Below are 20300 nucleotides of genomic sequence, written 5' to 3' on the forward strand. Positions count from 1 at the left end.
ATCACGGAGCTTTCAAAATAAATGGACATCGTGTGCTAAGATACATCTGTCTGCGCCTCAAAGAATCTCACTGAACTCTCTAGCTAAGGAACAACCCTCCAAACACACTACACTTGTCCTTAATCCGAATTTGATGGACCTCTCATTTGCGCGGGGCTGGACGAGTAGCGCCAAAATAGTTTGTCACCAATCCCATAATGGCAAACCTGACAAGGTACGGAGAGATGTAAATGCAACTATCTAATTAACAGAACACAAGACCCAACATGATGTGATGAATCAATTGGAATGAGATTATCCACTACAGGAGGAACAAAAGCACCTAATTTTCAGTTAGCTGTATCTAACGAAAAATAAAAGGGTCATACTGTACAAGAATGCACCCACAATGTCACAATTTGCAGAATCATTCTGAAAGAACCAGGCATAAAAGCAGAACCAAAATAACTAAAGCCCTTCAACCATCTTGGGCCTCGGACGAGTTCTGAATGCCTCACTCTTACCAATTAACTGCCTCAAACAGAAGAACAGTAACATGACATGTGGGTAGTTACTGCTCCTAATGTTCCAAATTTTGATGTTTCAACATTAGGCATTTCTCCAAGAATTGTGCATTTGCAGCTCTTGCTCTGTGACTTAACAATTAAAATCAGCAACCCATGTAACCACCTTCCAAATCACACCATCACGATGTGACTACCTTAATACATGGTTTCCGTCCTTTTTTTGTGCCAAAATTGAAGACAATGTGAAACCCTCAGTTCACAGATAATATTACTAATTTCATCGGCTCTAATGGTTATCATAAGTATTTCTTAATTCTTTTTTCAAAAAAAGAAAACTTGAGTCAGCCAATCTTGTTTCTTGAGTTATACCAAGGGGAAAAAATTAAAGTGAGACCTTGCCAAAAAAAAAAAAAAAAATTAAAGTGAGCTCTAAAGTCAACAATGTTGGTCCAATTTCGGCATCATTACCCACAGCTAGCGCATTCACTATATTTAGAAGCACCAACTTTCACACTACAGTCAGACCTACAATAAATAAGTCATCATGTCAAGAGCTCAACACCTTTGTCTTCCCAGAATATCCGTATTCCTTCATCAAGAACTCATTCCTAATCTGGCAAAGAGAGTGAAGCCAAAATACTAACCACATTAGCTGCCAACACCATAAAACCCCCACAATCCCTCTGTTGAACTAGAAATCGGGATCAAGAAGTCTAATAGGAGGCAGACTACCAGATTGGTGAGGAGAAAAATCTCCTCAGCCGCTACTAACATCTGTTTGGTAGCAGATTTTAATAGTGACTCATGCTTCCCTCCTATCAAACAAGCCACCATGCTATCCTACACAAAAAGGACATCTTACTAAATCAGGTTTTATATTTTGGCCGACATCTTAATGCAACAGGCCAATATATGCTAGAACTAGCAACTAAAACAACTAAAATACCCAAGAAACACCATCCCGCTTCAGAAATAGATGATCAAATGAAAATCCATCCCATCAATAATTTCTTTTTATAATTGAGAAAAGTAAGGCAAAGGGTATCAACAGCATCGCTCCAGTCTTTAAAGGAACAATTTTCTTAGTATAACTTTTTCAACTATATTTGTCCAATCTATTCATCAAAGTGAAGAGCCATCATACCATACTACATTTGTGAAAAGAATAATGCATAGAACCCAACTAAACACATCACCACCAACGATTTTTCCATTTAAGTTCAGTATGTATAAATGCCACAAGTCACCTTCTAACATGCAATATTCCTTGCTGGTCAAGGAGTGAACTGAGGAGCAAATTTACGCAAGTTTATCTGCTAAAATGAAATATGAGCTGATGCTGCAGCTTTCGTGGTCTAAAGTGGACTTGTGTAATATGTATATGTCTAGAACATTAAAAATAAAAAAAGGAGTTCACATCAACAAAAGCACATGACACTCACATCATGGCCATGGAAATCTGTTTGAGATCATTCTCCATGTTCCTCATGTTTGCTAGTGACTGGGCACAAAATATGATGGCGAGCCATGAGCTAAGCTTGTACTGCAAAAAAAAAAAAAAAAAAAAGAAAGACCAACCAAAGAAAAATAATTAAGTAATTGAACAATCACATTTATCGAGCAAAATGTATATGAAACGAAAACCGAAGGGACTGTTGCCCCCATTGTAAAATGATGTAGGACAACGAGTCCCACAACAAAAACAAATCGCTAGGCTTCACGCCGAAAGCTCCCCAAGCATCACATTAGGGTTTCTTAAGCATCACACCTAAGAGAAGAATTGCGTCACACAATGCCAAAGCATACACTCGCAAGATTTAAATAATCATCAGCTCCATTGTAAAGAAAGAACTGTAAGGATATTTATAGACTCTTTAAAGCTCTAATCCTAGCTGAAGTAGGAAACCTCTAAACAATAAGCATGAAACCACTAAAAAAGGATACATCATATCGTAATTGGAATAGAAAAATGAAACTATATAGAACTCTAATAGTATTCAAATCCTAGTAGATAAATTTACTAAAGAAGAATCTTGATCCTTTCAGCACTCTTGTTTGGGTTGCAAAGACCATCTTCCCCAAAACCATGTGGAAACATCAAAATTTGGAAAAATATCATATTGCATGGATTTGATAGCTGCATCGATAAGTACCCGAAACATGACACCAGCAACGCCAAAGACAACAGCAATGAATCCTGAATAATCAACTGGCAGATCTTGGGGAGAAACCATCGGCGGTTTAAATGGTTTGGCTGCAGAGGGCTGCCTTGGATCATTCATGTTGCTATTACTGCTGTGCGACATCTCCAACACTCAGATTGCTGTCCCTGCAATTGCAAAAGAAGATGGTGGTTCATTTCTTCATTCTCAAGCGCAATCATACTCAGTCGCCAATTTGTTAAATATTTTGTACAAATTTACCAAAGAAAAATTTCAAAACTTTCTCGACACAAGTGAACATATATGCCAGACTGCCAACACACCACTAATAACAATCAATATAGGTGGAGGGCGGGATAAACAGGACGAGGGGGCCTCCCCGAGGAAAGATATACACGAGAACTGTGCAACGCAAATTTGAGAGGGCATCCAGTGGCAAGGGACGCAGTGGCTACCATCAGCACCCTCGCTTGTACAGCAATGGCAATTTAATCCCAATCAAATTGGGGTATGACCAGTCATTTGCACAAAACAAGCCTATCTGCAGGAACAGGAATAAGAAGGATCTGCGTTGCGTCTTCGTCTTCTCTTGTTCCGCAATTCCCGATCTCCATCAACAACGTGATCTCAATCTCGAACAGTTTGCAAGCCAAGATACAAGAAATAAGCGATGAGCGGGTAAGAATGTGCCAAAAGGCCACACAAGCGTTGCGGGAAAACAGGCCGAACAACGTTAACCCAAGAACAAACGAGCAGGGTTCCAAAAACCAACAAGAAGCGATCGAGGAGGAGGAGGAAAGCAGAAACCAAATTCAACAACGGAGACAGGGTGCAGTACGTAGAATCTCCGACCGGACCCAAATCTCGATCTTTAGCAGGGATCGCTAGAATTGGCCAATTTCGACGGAGGGATCAATTAACGGTAGGATTCAACGTCAACGTGGATGAAAAACGAATCCACCTCAAAGAACGAAGACGCACAAATCATCGTAGAAAAAGACTCACCAAGCTACGCGACCGAGGGATCGAGAGAGAGAGAGAGAGAGTGTGGGAGGAAAGCCTTCGGAGGTCGAGCTTGAGCTTGAGCGAGGGAGGACAGAGATAAGACCGGTGAAGCCGACCCGAATCGCCTGTCCGGATCCGATCCGATGGTCCCAATTAGATTTGAGAGAACAGATGGGGATCGAAATGGGCAAAATTACTTTGTTGGGCTTTCCACTCGTGCTACTCGTGGGCTGAAGGACCGAACTCTACTTTTGATTTATGATTGGGCTGGGCATAGGAGTTGTACTCCTTCCCAACCTCTTACAAGTTTCGCAAAAAATTAACGATTTAAAAAAATAATTTAAAAATAATTTTTTATTAAAAAATTAATAAAAAATATATATTTTTATCGTTGACGAAAATATTTCGATTTATATTATTATCGAAACATTTTTAACCGGCTAATTATAACGAGCGTTACAAACAATTATTCTAAAGAGAATATTTTCTATTGATTTCGAGCGAAACAAATGAAGCTTTAGTTAAGTCACTCGTGGAGCTCTGGTGGTGTATAATAGTTTTGTCAGTTGGGAGAGCCCGCCCTTTCTTCTTCAGTAAAATCGATCTCTTTGGCTCAGCTTGATTGATAGGGTGGTGAGCCTTTGACTTTGTGACTACTCTTGTTAGGCATTCCAATGAGGACACAAGATTCATAAAACCTTCAGAGTCCATGCACCGCACCGTTCAACTTCTCCGGCAATGAAAAAAAATAAAAGTTGAAACCCTGTATTTCTTTTTTCTTTTTTAAAAAGAACATCCATTGTCAAATTAAGATTATTTTATACTTGCACGCCTTTTATTTTATGCGATGTAATCTAGATTAAAGATAAATCAAGGGCGACAGTACCCATTCAAATAGGAAAAATTGTCCAAAAAATCATAAACATATTATACTTTTAGCCACTAAGTCCTAAATATTTTCGCATTTTGCTAATTGAGTCCATCAAGCCATTTTTAGTCAAAAATCGCTGACGTAAACATCAGTCATCTTGCCGGCACCGACGTGGGCGTCACACTGATGTGAATAATTTTCAATAATGTTCTAATTTTCAAAAAATTTAATAATATTTTAATGTCTTTTTTCCTGTTTAAGCGGACGCAGAGTTGGACGTACATGTGTAAGTCCAATAAAAGGGAACGGGGTCCCAGCACATCAACACTAGTATTTCAACCATTATGGACCTTATAGATTTGGTTGGGAAATTATTTTACCATTAAAGTATTTCTTTTTCTTTTGCAAAGCTATTTATTGCAATTGAAGATAGAAAATGGCCCGGGCAAATAGAAAGAGAAACCCGCCAGCGTGTCATATTAGCCGAGCTTGTAGTATCGAGGCCATCTGACGAACATCGACAATGCCTTCTTATGACCTGCCTTTACAACATTATCATATTGTATCCAAAAAATAAAAACAACATTCTAAAGACTACCTATGTTGAAAAGAATTGCGCGCCGGTGCAGCACCGGGACTACACACTGTACGTCTATTGTTCAACAAAAAGGGAACTTGACCAACGCGAAATTGTTCAGAAGCAGTAAGGTAGAAGTCCACGAGTAGACAGGAAATACAAAACTAGCACACGCATCCACGCTAAAGTCTATCTAGTAGAACAAAACTTCGTTCGACTGATTTGTTGAAAGGATGCTCGCATCTGATAGCAACCACCAAAACTTCAAAACACCCACCAACAATCAACCAATTTTACTGAGAACCATCAATAAAGAGTATAACATCCAGATAGCAAATGAGAGAATTATTCAAAACCAATTGAGATCAGAGAGAAACTAAATGACTTCAATCATAAAAGAAAACGAAGATCCGATGTTCGACCAGTCAGTGATGAAGAAGGTACGCAACTAGTGACATTATCAGTTAATACCGTGCTACCAAAGTGGCCTGGGGCAAAACAGTGACAAAGAAGTCCCAGAAAGCCCCATTTGTTTAAAGAACTAAGAGAACCTTAGTCAAAGCCATCTTCTTGCTTCCATAGAGTATGTGCATCAACTTCAGATAGATAGTGCAAGTGGAAAATGCATGGTCACCGCATAATGTCAAGGATTCACACTTGTTGGTAAGAGTAACGGTGAAGTGAACTCCAAAACAAACAGCATCAATGGGAAAGAACTCCAAAACAAACAGCATCAATGGGAAAGGATGACATACCCCTCATATGATGACGGTATCTCAAGCAAGTTAATCGAAAAGCACAAGGAAGATGCACGAATTGTGCTTTGCACACAGGATGAAGTTAAATCCACAATACTATAAAAACAATCTCAAAAGGATGGAGACTAGTAAAGTTCTCAATGTAACAACAAGAACAAAGCTATTCAGTTTAAGCTGGACCCTACAAGCCTTATTGCATGCTCAAAGCAGGATAAACAGTGCAAGTCCTGCAATGCCTAATTTCATTCTTGTTGATAAACTTTCCAGCTAAATCAAGTTTCTTTATCTTATTCTTCCACAATATCCCAAATTCCTGCTCTCCAAACCTGAGCCAAGTCTTTTACATACTGCCAATGGTTTAATCAAGATCCCTGGATTCACCCCTACAGTAGAATCTCAGCCGATAGCAACCAGTAAAAAAATCACATTGAAAAATGAAAGCAAAGTACCTAGGTGATTCCAGCATCCTGATGGAAGTCATCTAATTCACAACAAAAACAGATTAGGGACAAAAGGAAGTAGTGAAACCGAATGTTGGCTCTTTTTTTCATTTTTATTTCAACTCAAGCCTTTTTTTTTTTTTTTTGGCTTGAACAACTCAAGCTAATTCACAAGCAAACGAGCCTGGCCGAATAGTTGGAACATCCAACACTTACAAGAAGTGAAAATCTGCTGGTGCTCCTTTCAGTAAAGAAGACACTTTTATTTCAACTCAAGCTGATTCACAAGCAAACGAGCCTGGCCAAATAGCTGGAACATCCAACACTCACAAGAAGTGAAAATCTGCTGATGCTTCTTTCAGTAAAGATGACACTTGGAAAACCTTGCTGATCTTCTTCCCCTTCTATGGAGACAGAAGCACAATGTTTTTTCAGAAACAAATGGAATTCAAATAATGAATAACAATTAATCAGAACTTTGGCATAAATAGAAACTCGTGTATATTGATTTTTTCAGTTCACCGACCAATTGGCAACCTCAGAGAGAATCCTCTTACCTGCTATCTCAAGTTGGATCTTCAATTCATGAAATTGGAATACTATTCCAATAAATGAGAAAATTACAGGGAACTTGAACTATGCGTAAGCAATTTTCAACCTGAACGGCACTTCTGTCCTCACCATTTACAGAAATAATGATCGGGTATCCCAGCTCCTTTCTAGGATTTGACTGCAGTATTCCACTATTAGCTTATATTTCTTAGGGAAGACATCAATGGCCTATACAAAATTATCTAAAAGGCCTCCTGTTAACTTTTTGAATCTGATCCGCAGACTTCCTTAAAATTGATCTCGTGGTTCTATCCAGTCAACGCACTGCCTTATGGAATCTGCAAGAAAGCAAAGGAGATGGCAAATTGACCAAGAAAGTGGGAACACTCCACTGGTAGTCGATCAAAGTGGAAGGCATTGCACTCTGTCAGGGAGGTTTCTAGGGATCGGAAGCGCAGTGACATATCTCTGAGGGCAGACTTTCAGAGCACTAGAAGCATCAGAAGATGATGTCCCAGTCCCATCAACCTGTCCCCTGCCATGGAACTTGGCAAAACGATTTATTACAGAGAATTTCTCCAGATCTTGGCATTCCACTCGCAGGTCAACAATCGAAGATCTCTTGTCCAGTCTGTGAAAAAGAGAGGAACACGGAACAATACCGTGAGAGAGCAGTTGATAAGAGCACAGATTATGAAAATAATATCAGCTAACAACAATTCCAATGATATAATACAGACAACAGTCCTTAAACATATACAAAGTGGGATAAATCGGGCCAATGGTCACTAAACTTAGAAGGATGTTGCTAGTATATGACCCGCCAGAAAATTTAATCAGTGAATCAATTGCCTAAACAAATTAAAAAATCAGAGCATGGGGTAATTGATTTTTTGTATCAGTAAGAAGAATTAGCCGACAATTAGCACCTATCAGATAACTATATATTTTTTGTTGATGATGATAGTATTTTCCGTTCATTCGTTTTTGTAAATGATACAAACGATCATTTTAAGAAAATATGTCCCAAATCGTAGATTTCCATTTTCCTACGTACAAGAATTTAAAAAAAAAAAAAAAGTAAATATAAGTGAGTGGCGATATGACAATATCATCCACAAAACTCCATCCTGACACTTCCCTTTTGGGGAGGGAATTACTTATTGTTCAGCCACTCAGTACACATTTTCATCTATACAAAAAGTAGATTCTGAATGCCCAAATAATCCATTACCTCTAAATTCTTGAATACAGTCTGCACATAGCACCCTTAACATAGATTAGCCCCTCAAGAACATTCTTGGCTATTTACATTTGATTCTTATTATTCTAAGTTGATAACTTAAAGAACAATCGAAGAAATGGTCCTATGCTCATGGAACTTTTATAGGTAAACATCCGTGATCAGTGGGAGGAAGGTACCTTGATAATTCGTTCTCCAGGCTCCTTGTTCTACCAACCAACTCTTCCACAGCCTTTGCAAAACGCTCATCACCAGGATGCTCTGCTTCTTTGGTAATTTTGAACAGGCTAGTATTTTACAAAGCAGAAAGTTGACTACATTAGCAAGTACATAACCAGGAAACAAGCAAACACATTACACTTCAGTAAAATCGGACAGCCATAAACTGAAGTCGCAATTTCCAACTACTTTAAATGCAAACTTACGAATTTTCACTTATAGGGGACACAACAGGAACACTGCTTGAGCAGGAGATTATGCCGCATGCATCCCCCAATGTTAATCTACTCGTGAAATAGGCAACGTTCTCATACTGTGAAGCAGCATCTGCAGTGAGAAACACTGCCGGGGGAGGCCGAAAAGTCAGTTGCATCAGTTGTGTAGTCAGGGATAGCCTTCTCTTAGGTCTACGCATTGGCAGTCCATCTTCATTCATGTCACCCTCACTGTCAACCTAGAGGAAAGGAAAGCAGAACAAGATATATAAGATTGATGAAATGCACAAAACGACTACAAGCAGAGATGTCGTTGAGGCTAATTATCTATGTCGGCACCTTCTCGACCAGCATATTAGCAGCCATGGCCCATTCTGCTTCTGCCACTCTGCAAACAGACCTCAACAGGTTACAGAAAAATCGCGACAAATAACATTTCAGAAACTAAATATATAACAACAGATAAATGCTGCATACTAATAGGCATGCATCATAATTGAGAAAACACCCCTCCATCTGATTTAAATTTTTCCCTCTCCGTTTTTCTCTTCCCAATTGTCCTGAAAGAGGGGATACTGAATGTCAAAAGAACAAGTGAGATAGGAAGGAGACGGCATCGAACCTAACATCTTGAATACTTCTGGCTCCCTCCGCTACTTCCTTGTGCCAAGACAGAATTCCACACATGGTATGTTTACGTTTTTTCCGTTTCATAAGCATTTTTGAAGCCATGTCTTCTGGAGGCAGTGAATGATGTTCACTGGTTGTTGAAGAGGGAGCCATACTATTGCAGACACCACCAAGTGGACTCGCACCAAAGGCAGCCATCCTCCTTGCATCATACGTTTGCAAGACCTGACCATTTTTCAAAGTCGCGTATTGCTCAAACCACGATGGTGCCATTTGAGGACTAATATTAGGATGATCGCCTCTAATGGCAGCTAAGTTACTGCTAGTAGAGGAACTCTGCATCTCATTTCTCTGAAATGTGGCAATATCAGGGGAAGCCTCGGCAATGCCCCGATTGTCCCCTGGCTTTACTGAAAAGCTTAACATCGCAGTATCCCCACTGAGAACTGGGGTGTGACCAGCTGAATTTTCTACCACCGGAGGACCATATCCATGAGAAACATGCTTCTCTCCCTTCAGACTGACTGGCTGAGAATCCAGACTATTCTCTGGACCCTTTAATCTTTTTGCGCTCCGCTCATCATGATCAAAATCAGCCTCTGCGCTTTTTGTAGCCTGCACCTGATGCAATAAGGAGTACTTTCTGTTTACAAAATCATTAGGCTTCAAATAACGGCCAAATGCTTCAATCTCTCCTTGAGATGAAGCAGGTTTGGGAAGAGATGCATCAGAAACATGCTTTGTTAAAGCTTCGTTCACCTGCAATGAACTCTGAACACGATCAGGAATCTCAGATGAACATTCTCTCCCAGCCTGCTCCTCTGGAACTAGGCCTTCCAACTTTCCAGAAGACGTGCCAGAGTAGCTCGACTCTACCTTACTGTTTGATTTAAGATGGGACTCCAACAAACGTAGATTATCATTTCCAGGTACAGAGCTTAGTAACTGTTGCTGATTTGAGCTGCCATTCCAGAGGTTGGGCAACACTTTTGAAGATGGAACCTGTTGAGGGAAGCCAAAATTAACAGAAGACTGAGATGATGACACTGCCTCGAATGGATTGAACTGCTGAGACAATCCACTGTGGGCTTGTCTTGCAGTATAAAGTCGGCCTCCCTCAGCAGCAAAAGCATTGTTGGTTTTTGAAGCACTCGCCGACATGTTTGGATCTGAAGGAAGATCAGATTGACTAAGTTGGGCTCCATCCCCAGAGATGTCCGTCCCTCTTGGATGCAAAGGAAACCCATCAGAAGATGTACAGATGGAATGACCTGTACCTCCACCAGCACCGGCACGTTGATCTTGAAGATGACTTCTCGGAAAAGGTAATCTCTGATTAATAGGCACACCAAAATTTCCCTCAATGTTAGATGGAGAAGCTCTGCTACTGCTCTGTCCTAATGTACTAGGAGCATTACTCCTATATTCTCCTTGAGGTGTTCCCCTGAAAGAAGCAGACTGGATCAAGGATGTTGAAGCCAGTGATGAAAGACCCATTTCTCGAGGATATGGAAAAGCGCCTTGTGGAGTGAGAGCTGGTGACGAGCTCTGAGAATCTAAAGGACGATCAGAATTTTTCAGCCATTGAGAAGGAGGGGCCAGCTGAAGACCGAAACCTTGAGAAGATGGTGATTGGTTTTGCTGAAGGTGACTGATTGATCCATCAGAAGTTTCTGATTCATTTGCTTCATTCCTGTCAGAAGAGCTGAAACGTGATGCAACGCCATGCTCCCTCGACAGATCCACCTTATGAAGAAGTTCCAGCATTTTTTGACTACAGAAAGTTCACATTGCAAGTTCACTCACACAAGACAAGTCATCTTTAAAAGAGGCGGGAAACAAAAACTTAAATCACAACAAAGTGGCACGCCAATTGATCAACAGCCAAAAACTATTGAAAACCATTCAAGCAAGTCAATGACACAATTATAACAAGCAAGGAAGTAGAAATTATGGTGATGCTGAACCAATGGGACTACCAAATCATAAGTAGTTTTCGCTACCTTGATTGAGCATTGTTATTTGAAGGAGTACCAACAGATCTTTCAAGAGGGGGTACTCTATCAGATGTATAGACTGAAGTTCCTTTTAGAACTGCCTCTCCACCTTTCGGGTCAACCTGAACAAGGTGTATAACCAGTTTGAGAATAATAGAAAATAAATGCTTTTTCTTCTTTTAAAATTTGAAAGGGCTTGAAAAAGGTTGATATAACACTTCTCATCAGAAAGGTGTAGCTTAATCATCACCTTAGCCATTCCTGCACTACTCCTATCAGCCCGATCCATGAAGTTTGAATGTCCAACTTGCCCAGGAACTGGACTTCTAATTTCCCCACAGACCTGCTGAACCATAGGCCTTGAAAGTGCAAAATGATTAGTTCCATAAGCAGATTCTGAGTCTACATCCAGATTACCCATTGGATGATATTGAAATTTATGAATGCCAGCAGGCCTTTGACTATGAGCACCCCGACCAAATTGGTTTTGCTTGTCCTCACGTGAATTTCGAGACTCACCAGCATCTTTCCAGACATTGTTTCCAAAAGTACCAGTGGACCTAAGGGATGTATTCAGACGAAATCCACCGGCTAAGTTATCCTTTTTATCTGAGTTCTCCATATCACGCCTTGTGTTGTTTACCAGAGATTCTGAAACCTGAACACTTCTATCCATATTATTACGATTATTTCCCTCAACCTCGCTTCCTTTGCTTTTCACTGTAGAATCAACAGGTCTCCATAAATCAAAACCATAACTTTTAGGAAGCTGTTGAGGACTTTCTCCAGTGTCTCTTCTGTTGCTCAAATTAGATATGCCAGCAGTCTCTACAGTAGAATCTTGCCTATGATCTGACTTTACATGCTCCAATGTCATGGCAGGAACTTTGTCAGGTCTAGAAATAGCAACTTCATGACCAACTTCTTCATGCATGCGTCTGTTAAGATTGTCATCCTGGAAAGACATTAGTGAGTATTCCCTAGGATGGCTCTTTGTATTAGCATGCTCAACAGGCAATGTGGAGTCAATAACATTCCAGCCATTTGGTCTACTATGTCGATCCCCATGATTTGATGAAAACATGCCCTGTGGATCAGTCCAAGATCCGGAGATGATTTTCTTTCCTTCAGCATCCGAAGCATTAGAAACATTTCCACAAACCTGGCTACCTTCGGAAGAATGCCTTTGCAGATGGCTCCGCTCAAACAACCTGTTTCCATCTGCAAAATCATTAATAACTCTCTGAGAATCAGCTTGAAAATTCTCAAATTTTTCAGAAGAATCAGTTCGCATATTCTCACTCTGTCCTTGGGAGGCCCCCAGATCGGATTGCCACAATCTAGAAGCACCCGAGGAACCGCCACTCTTTGCAACATTATCAGACAACTGCAACGGTCTTGAACTCGGAGAGGTACTGTGCATGATGTTATTACTCCAAGCTGATTGCTGTCTCATACCATCATTTGGTGTTAAAGGCTTCGAATTCCTATTTGAGGTCCGAACATTCTGACCACTGAGACTACTCCACTCTTCTTGATCTATTTGATTATCGCTAGAAGTTTCTGCCAGGGCAGATTGCATAAGTGCACTCCAACTCCCACTTTGCACAGAGGGAAATCCAGAGTGAAACCCTGTATTGTCACCTATGTTGAAGCCTGCTGCAACTGTGTTGGTTCCTGCACTAAAGGCACCCCAAACACTGTCATCTGCACCAAACAAAATTCTCTCTTCAGTGGGATCCAATGTAGCAACGTCCTCAGAAGGAACAACTGATGATGAAGATTTCCCTCGTGTTCCTTCAGACAAACGAGCAAACTCTTGCCTCCCGTGGAGCTCCTCCATTGCCGCATTTCCTTGTGGGGAGTTCGCTTGACGCAGGTTATTTGAGTTAAATCCACTACTTAAACCATGACCCACATCCTCAGACTGTCTAGGAACCATTGTTCCATCCTGGACACTACCCTGATCTTGTAATGAAGAATAAAGGCTACCTGAAAATGAATGTACATGAGAAGATATCCGCTGCATCGCAGAGTTATCGACTTCTATTTGAGAGATTTGAGTTGGATTTTCTCTGAACCCAGCGTGAGGAACACCATAAATAGATTGATCAACCTGTTGGGAAACCAATCCCATCGTACGTAAACCCTGACCTTGTTCGGCTGACAGGGCAAGATTGCCAGAGGATCCTTGCACACCTGCAGGTGCACCACGTTGCACCCAATTGGCATTTGCTGAAAGCCCGGGTTGCCATGAATAGTTGGACCCATCGTTTACAGGAATACCATTCAGGGGCATAGATGAATGGTTTGTCAAAGCAGGTTTAGCCAAAGATAAAAGGTGATTCGGGGAACTCTTTCTCAAAATTTCTTGTTGCTGTAGCTGCTGCCTTTGAGAATCTTGTAATTGCTTGAGCATCAGTTGTTGCTGCAGCAGCTGCATGTCACTAATACTAGTTTGTTGGCCCTGAAAAGATTGCAAGACTGCAGGATGATGAACTCCCATATGCTCTTGACGTCCCAAAAGCTGAAAATTGACAGGATTTTCAGCATTTAGAGACTTTGCAGGATTCCTTTTTTGAAGCTCAGTGTCTCTCCCTTGCTGGGAATCAAGAACAGGCAAGCCCCTAGATCCCAAATTGTGCTGACCAGATTCTGTGTCCACGCCCAACAAGTTTGCTTCATTCTGGCCAGCTGGAAAAAAATGATGCCCTTGTATATAGCCATTCAAAGATGGCATGTTTTGGAATGGGCTTCCATTAAATTCAGGCTGCAAGTTTGGCTGTGTAAAACTCAAGCCATGTGACACCTGGAAAGAAGTCCCATGCCGTGCATCAATATCTGCTAGGACCATACACAAGAGCAGTTATCAGTTGCATTTACAGCAACAGTACGCAATCAAGAGAAATGAACTTAACATATGTACAAGTTGTCCAAACCATAGACATTACACAGGAATGAAAAGGACAAGGATAGCCATAAGCAGTAACAAATCATGTTCCAAAAGGAATTTCATTCAAGACAACAGGAAACACTCAAGAGACATTTGAAGAACTGCACCTGATTGCTGCACAGTGTAATTCTTTAAATCAGGATTAAGAGGAAACCCACTTTGTCTCTGGCTCCCAGCCAAGAAATTGTTACTTAGTCCTGGCCAGTTCCTGTCCACAGCCTCCAGGCGACCCTGACCATGGGATAAGTTTTCTTGGCCAAAAAAATTGTGATCCCTGTCTCCAACTCCGTTGCCAGGCATAGATGAACCGACCTCAAAATTTTAGCAGGTAATATTTAAGGGTCGACTAAAACAGATTCAAATGGACTCTGGATTTTCCACATAAATAGTTCTTCATTTCGTTAGAATCAACATAAGTGGAGCTTCCATCCAACTACCCTCGCTTCACCACTCAAATAGCGTCCTGCAACCAAAATAGTACATTACTTACGTATTACACCAAGAAAGCAGTGGTTTGTAACCAAAACACATAAAGACAAGGAAAAAAGAAACCCAATGAGCCACTGGAAGCGCCTTCTTTTAACTCTATTGCATAAAAAGATCAAACAAAAACCAAAGAGCAAAAAATCTTGAAAGCAATCTCCATGGCCCTAAAGGTCAAATGTTCGTACTTCTTTTCTGCTTGGCACGTTGACATTTACTAACAAAACAGAAAAAAGGCATGCAAGGAGAGTGGAAGAGAAAGCATCACAAAGCAAGACATCGCACAAGTAAATCAATGGCCGAACTCAGAAGCACAAGGATGGTTGACTCAGTTCATAGGGTATAAACACACTACCCAAAACACTAAAAGAAAAAGGGCTGCAGACAGACAAACATCTGAACATTCAATGGAAATCCACCTGGGAGTAGCGCCACAAACCAAATAACTCTTTTAAACGTTAAAAAAAAAATGATACTAATAAAATAAACGCCAAGGCTGGGTTTGTTAATTGGATGCAGGTATATCCTATGGTTGTTTGGCAATTGACTGAGTATTACATGGTACAGGTACATATGATTCAACTGAGTGTATGAAAAATCTAGATTCAATAAAGAAAGATTTGAAAAAAACGAAAAGAAACAAAAAAGCTCAGCATGGTTACTGTCCACTCAACAGCGTGCCACGCACGACCGCCTTGGGGCAGCACAGCCACTGCATGGTGGTTGAGGTTTTTGCACAATCAAGATTTGGTGCACAGAGGTTAGAACAGAGCAAAAGCACCAACTGCTACCCCCAAGCCATGGTAACCTTCGCCTGGGAACCACAGTGAGGTGATTGTTGTCTGCAGTCCAGATCCCAAATCAGGTTGGAGTTAGAGAGACACAGGTCACCAGAAAATGGCAAACACCATCCCTGAGGCACCATGGTGGTTGCTTTCACGACTGCCCTTGTCATTGCCATTCTCTCTCCTCCCCTCTCTTTATCTTCAAAGCTTTGGCTGGGAAGTTTCATTTTTCTTTTAATTTCATTTAGATATATATGAAATGCAAAAACGTTCTCAAGCTTCTTCTCTCTTTCACCTCAAAGCCAAACGAACTCTTGCCCAGAGGCTTGCTCGGTCGATTGCAGCTACGAGCTTCGCTCGCCCCCATCATAGAATTCGTAACACGCGGCGATGCCACACCAGCGCCACCCTACTTGTCGTCGTCGGACCTCGGGTGCCCAAGAAATTCCGATCGTCTCTCTCTTTCTCGCGTCCTAGCTCACCGATTCTCTCTTTGTTGCTCCCTAACTCGCCGATTCTCTATCTATGTCTAGTGTGTGCGTTGGCCAATTCTCTTCGTATGTCTAGTATGTGTCTTGAAACTTGGTATTTTGAATTTGTGGCAGAGATCGAGACTTGGCATGTGGATGTGCGATTTGTCTCTCTGAATTTTGAGAGATTATGAATGTATATTTGGTTTCTGAGTCTAGATGGGCATGTGAAATAAAAGGCAATATGAATAATAAAGGGGTATCGAAATTTCAAAGAGAGGAACAATTTCTTAATTCATTTACTCACTTTCTAGAACTTGAAATGCTCATTATAATTTATTTTCAGTTTTCTAAAATCATATTTGCATATAATTTTATTATCTACACCTGCTTTTCTCTTCGTGTTTTACATCCTAATTCTGGTTTAACATATATACATATATATATGAAAATAGCTTCCTAAACTTTTTAATTATTTCAGTTGACAATAAGTACAACATGATAAATCGCACTTAAAATCAGTGTTCTTCTTCTAGTTCAAAAGCGTAAACAACATTTTACTTTTTCTCTAGCTTTCTACAACATAATTTCCAAATTTAAGAAAATTGGATTCAAGGGAGCCTGCCAAACGTCTTTTTTGTGAAAACTTTAAGTCTAAAGAAAAGCACAATATTCCTGTATAACATAATAGACAAAAGAAGATTTGCCAAAAGTCAAAACCTTCAAAGAAAGTAAAATTCCTTTGAATATGACAATGAACCCGTATTTTCTTCCTCTTTTTTGAATCCGTATTTACTTAAGGAAGCAATGAAGGCAGCACAAAGGAAAGGAACAAAGAGCTGGACATGATTGATCGATCATATATTCCTTGAGTACATCTAGGAAGTAGAAGAGAAAGCGAGTTGGCCATTAACGGAGACAATAAAATATACGGTTGTCGTCAAGCATCAATGAAATCCGATTAAGATCTCTCACTTATAGTGTTAAAATGAAATATATTTAACACTATAAACTTAATTTGTGTACTATCTATGTTTTTGGCCCCTAAATTTTGCTCCTTTTTGAGAAATTATTTACTGAACTTGTAAAATTTGAAAACACCATGTTTTGCCTATCTGACCAATTCAGTGAGGAGTTAATGGATTCTAACCAGGTGTATAATGGAGAGTGGAATTGGACCAGACAGAGTAAATTCTCGATCGAAGATACCAATCAAGCCAGTCATTAAACATGACCACAGCAAACTCTAGCAAAGAGTCAACAAATAGCGCAAGCCAACCAGATTCACACATTAATCAGGTCCTACTGCACAAGTGCAATGTGATTTGGTAAGTCATAGCCTTGTTTTTCATTGTTTTGCATACTCTCTTAAACATCAAGGGCCAGTTAATCATCCCACCATTCGAGATCATTGCAAAACCACATTGTGAACTCATGAGAAATACAACCCAAACTAGGACTCAACACCAAATGGTTACATGGCATATTCCAAAGACCCATACCAACAAATTTCCAGCACTCTCACCAAATAATTAACTAATCCACCCAAGAGTCCCCTACCGCATTTTAATACCAAAACATCTAAGGCTGAGAATAAGTCCCTACCGAAATCAGATAGAGAAACTCAAATGTGCCCTGAATCATGATAAGGACTCTCCAATCGCAGTTGCAGCTATTTCGCAGGGGATTGCAAGAGAGTTGGAACTTCTAAAACAATCCAATAAGCCATAGTTATTGGAGAACCTCCAACTATTGAGAACAAAATCTTGTATTCTGAAGCTGAAAACACACAGAGGCTGACTTCTAAAAAGTGGCATATGCATACTTATCAGGGAACTAAGAGGAGACACGCCATGACCTTAAATTTCCTGTTACACTACCTATGATGGTAATACAGATATGTGCAGCCCTTTGTGTGACACTTCTCTAAGAGTTATATCCAAATGATTTACTCCTCACTTTCCTTCCCAGCAATGCCTCGAGAAATATCAATTGCTACACAATTTTGAAACCTATCATGTAGATTTCATGATGAAAGCACTGGTAAAACAGTAACTTGCAAACTTCCTGTACCAAGATAAATGACTTGTTTCCGTTTATGCAGTAGTGATAAGCACAACTAAATTACCACAATGCAATTTCTTTTCCTCAGAGAACAGAAAATTACATCAGCCTCCTAGAAAATTCAGAAGATGAGTTTCCTCTACAAGTATTACTCAAGAAGTCAGCCAAACTTCTAATTTAAAAGCTATTAAAGGATAGGGTAAGCAATTCTAAGGCATTATCGTCCAATGGATTCTGAACATCTGCATTATCATCAACAACAGCAGAGCAACTAACAAACTCAAACCACCAAAATTGCACAGAAAATGCACACTCACTTTCACGCAGAAAAAATACACCACTCGTCATTAATTATTATTCATGTGTCAGACTAAAAGGTAAGACAAAATAACACTTGACTTGACTTCTGATGTTTCAAACAACCAAAACAACAATTCGAACATCAATATTCAATATTCTCCTATTAAGGCTTCTAATGCAACTATTGTCCCCAAAAAAAAAAGCAGAGAGAAGGGATGGAGCATTGTTGGTTCACCCGTTTGGCACTTGGCACTATTAATTATCTCAAATAAGATGTGACAAGTAGAAGACGCAAGCATTTCATATTGCCCAGCTTACCTTCACCGAGATCTCTCCTATGGTACTTCTTACAGGCCAAATGAAGGAGAGATTCATTCCTTACTACTTGCCACTCGACAGCTGTTGATTCAAAGCACCATGTGTAGGTGTACACAAGTAAGGTAAAGTGCTTATATTTGCCAGATGCTCCAAAAGAATAGAGAAAAATTGAACCTGTGATTAGCCAAACAAAAGGGAGCAGTGAGCATGAAATGCGTATCATCAAGAACTTCATTTTTGGTGGTAATGAATCAGGAACTTCCTTCACAAACCAACAAAACAAGTAATCAAACTAAAACTTCCAGGATGGCTCCCACACCAAACATGAACAGTTAGTTTGCTTGCTAGCCCAATAAAAGCATATAACTAAAGCAGGAGTTCCAATTGAGATTATGAGAGCATCAGAAAGTTCAATTCGTGAGTCATGGCCGTCGCCTCAGAAAGCAACAAAAATTCCAAAGGTCCGGGAATAGAGTGCGGACCTCTATAACCACATGAAGCAGGAGAAATCTAACTTGTAGGAGCTATTTACTCTGCTTTCTAAAGAGAAAGGAGCTACGACTTTGGAGCTCAGCCTCCAATCGATCACATTCCATTGTTCGACAGCACTAGACGAGGAAACTATCGCTCGCAGCACCAATTTATGACCACAATGATACAAATTGCTGGCCTCGCCTCGAAATCCCAGCCCCACACATCGAACCACTACCATTTGAACTGCGGAAGCAAAGTTTCGCTTTCCTCTGCAATTTATCGCCAGCAAAGGAGAACCCAGCAGCCGCAAACCCCCGAGACATATCGCATTCCAAAACGCACCACAGCTAAGATCGGAAACGCCACTGTGTAATTACCCCTCCCGTAACATCAACGGGATCAGAAACGGAGGGACTAGCTAAAAAGCGACAACGCCCAGCCCTAGAATTCAAAGTTCGAGCAAGGATTCGACGCTTGAGCAGGGCATGGTCGCACGCAGAGAGGATGAATTAGGGTTTCTAAACAAGAGTTGGGAGATGTGGGAACTCACGCAGATCCGTGAAGACACCGAGGGAGCTTCGAACTGGTTCGGCGAGTCGGCGGAGTTGGCGAATTCGCGATGATTGAATCGAAGACTGCGCAGATAGAGCGAGAGAGAAAGAGCGAGACGCACGACAGAATTGAAGGGCACAGATGGGGGGGAGAGAGAGAGAGAGAGGAAGTGAACCAAAGTGTGAATTTTTCAACGAAGGAAGGGGAATAGCTTAGGTTCGAGCTCCGAAGCTCCGGTTCGAGGTGTTGCGAACCGGGCGGTTTGGATTTTGAGCTCGAAGCGGGACCTAAACCCAACCACCCCGAAAAAAGAAAAGGAAAAATATTTTATTTTTATTTTTATTTACGATCGCATTATACATCAAAGAGTCATTCTCGACGCTCAAGGTAGAATCGTAATTCCTCTTAAGAATTAAAGAAGATTCACTTGGGACCCTATTTGGTAACAATACGGTTTCTGACCAAAAATTATTCCTTTTGATTCTGTTTCCGGAATGAAAAGCTATTTTTGTTATTTCTCATTTCTGATCCAAATCTGTTTTCGAGAACAAGTTTTGTTTACGGGAGTGAAAATATTAACCGAGCCAAACAGATTTCTGTTCTTTTTTTTTTTTTTTTGGGGTTATCGAGAACAAAAGAATAGAAATCAAAGGAACTAGAATGTTACCAAACAAGTCCTTAAAGATATGAAATCTTCATTAAGAGATCTCATGTTAAGAAATCTTA

General features: G+C 40.5%; 2 protein-coding genes across 9 annotated transcripts; both read right to left on the reverse strand.

The window, feature by feature from the left end:
* Positions 1 to 45: 45 nt before the first annotated feature.
* On the reverse strand, positions 46 to 3879 carry LOC115734952 (protein Asterix). 3 transcript variants are annotated; one of them, XM_048282243.1, is made up of 4 exons: positions 3674 to 3879; positions 2660 to 2835; positions 1949 to 2049; positions 46 to 206 (listed from the first exon to the last, which is right to left on the reverse strand). In XM_048282243.1, the coding sequence occupies exons 2-4, from the start codon at positions 2810 to 2812 to the stop codon at positions 143 to 145; spliced, it is 318 nt and encodes a 105-aa protein (XP_048138200.1). In that variant the 5' UTR covers positions 2813 to 2835; positions 3674 to 3879; the 3' UTR covers positions 46 to 142. The 3 variants fall into 3 exon arrangements, with proteins under 3 accessions (XP_048138200.1, XP_048138202.1, XP_048138201.1); XM_048282245.1 differs by lacking the exon at positions 3674 to 3879 and adding an exon at positions 3480 to 3632; XM_048282244.1 differs by lacking the exon at positions 3674 to 3879 and adding an exon at positions 3476 to 3632.
* A 2917-nt stretch (positions 3880 to 6796) lies between these two features.
* LOC115734606 lies at positions 6797 to 19748 on the reverse strand. Of its 6 annotated transcripts, none has more exons than XM_048282239.1 (11): positions 19573 to 19748; positions 18549 to 18722; positions 14236 to 14591; positions 12478 to 14016; positions 11426 to 12396; positions 11182 to 11297; positions 9171 to 10952; positions 8888 to 8936; positions 8540 to 8787; positions 8294 to 8404; positions 6797 to 7502 (listed from the first exon to the last, which is right to left on the reverse strand). In XM_048282239.1, exons 3-11 carry the CDS (start codon positions 14426 to 14428, stop codon positions 7274 to 7276), a joined length of 5238 nt encoding a protein of 1745 aa, XP_048138196.1. In that variant the 5' UTR covers positions 14429 to 14591; positions 18549 to 18722; positions 19573 to 19748; the 3' UTR covers positions 6797 to 7273. The 6 variants fall into 6 exon arrangements, with proteins under 6 accessions (XP_048138196.1, XP_048138198.1, XP_048138197.1 ...); XM_048282241.1 differs by having other exon boundaries at positions 9171 to 9799; positions 9938 to 10952; positions 11426 to 14016; XM_048282240.1 differs by having other exon boundaries at positions 9171 to 10871; positions 11426 to 14016.
* Between the last annotated feature and the right edge of the window lie 552 nt (positions 19749 to 20300).

Source organism: Rhodamnia argentea, chromosome 7 (genome assembly GCF_020921035.1).
Source record: "Rhodamnia argentea isolate NSW1041297 chromosome 7, ASM2092103v1, whole genome shotgun sequence".
NCBI lineage: Eukaryota > Viridiplantae > Streptophyta > Magnoliopsida > Myrtales > Myrtaceae > Rhodamnia > Rhodamnia argentea.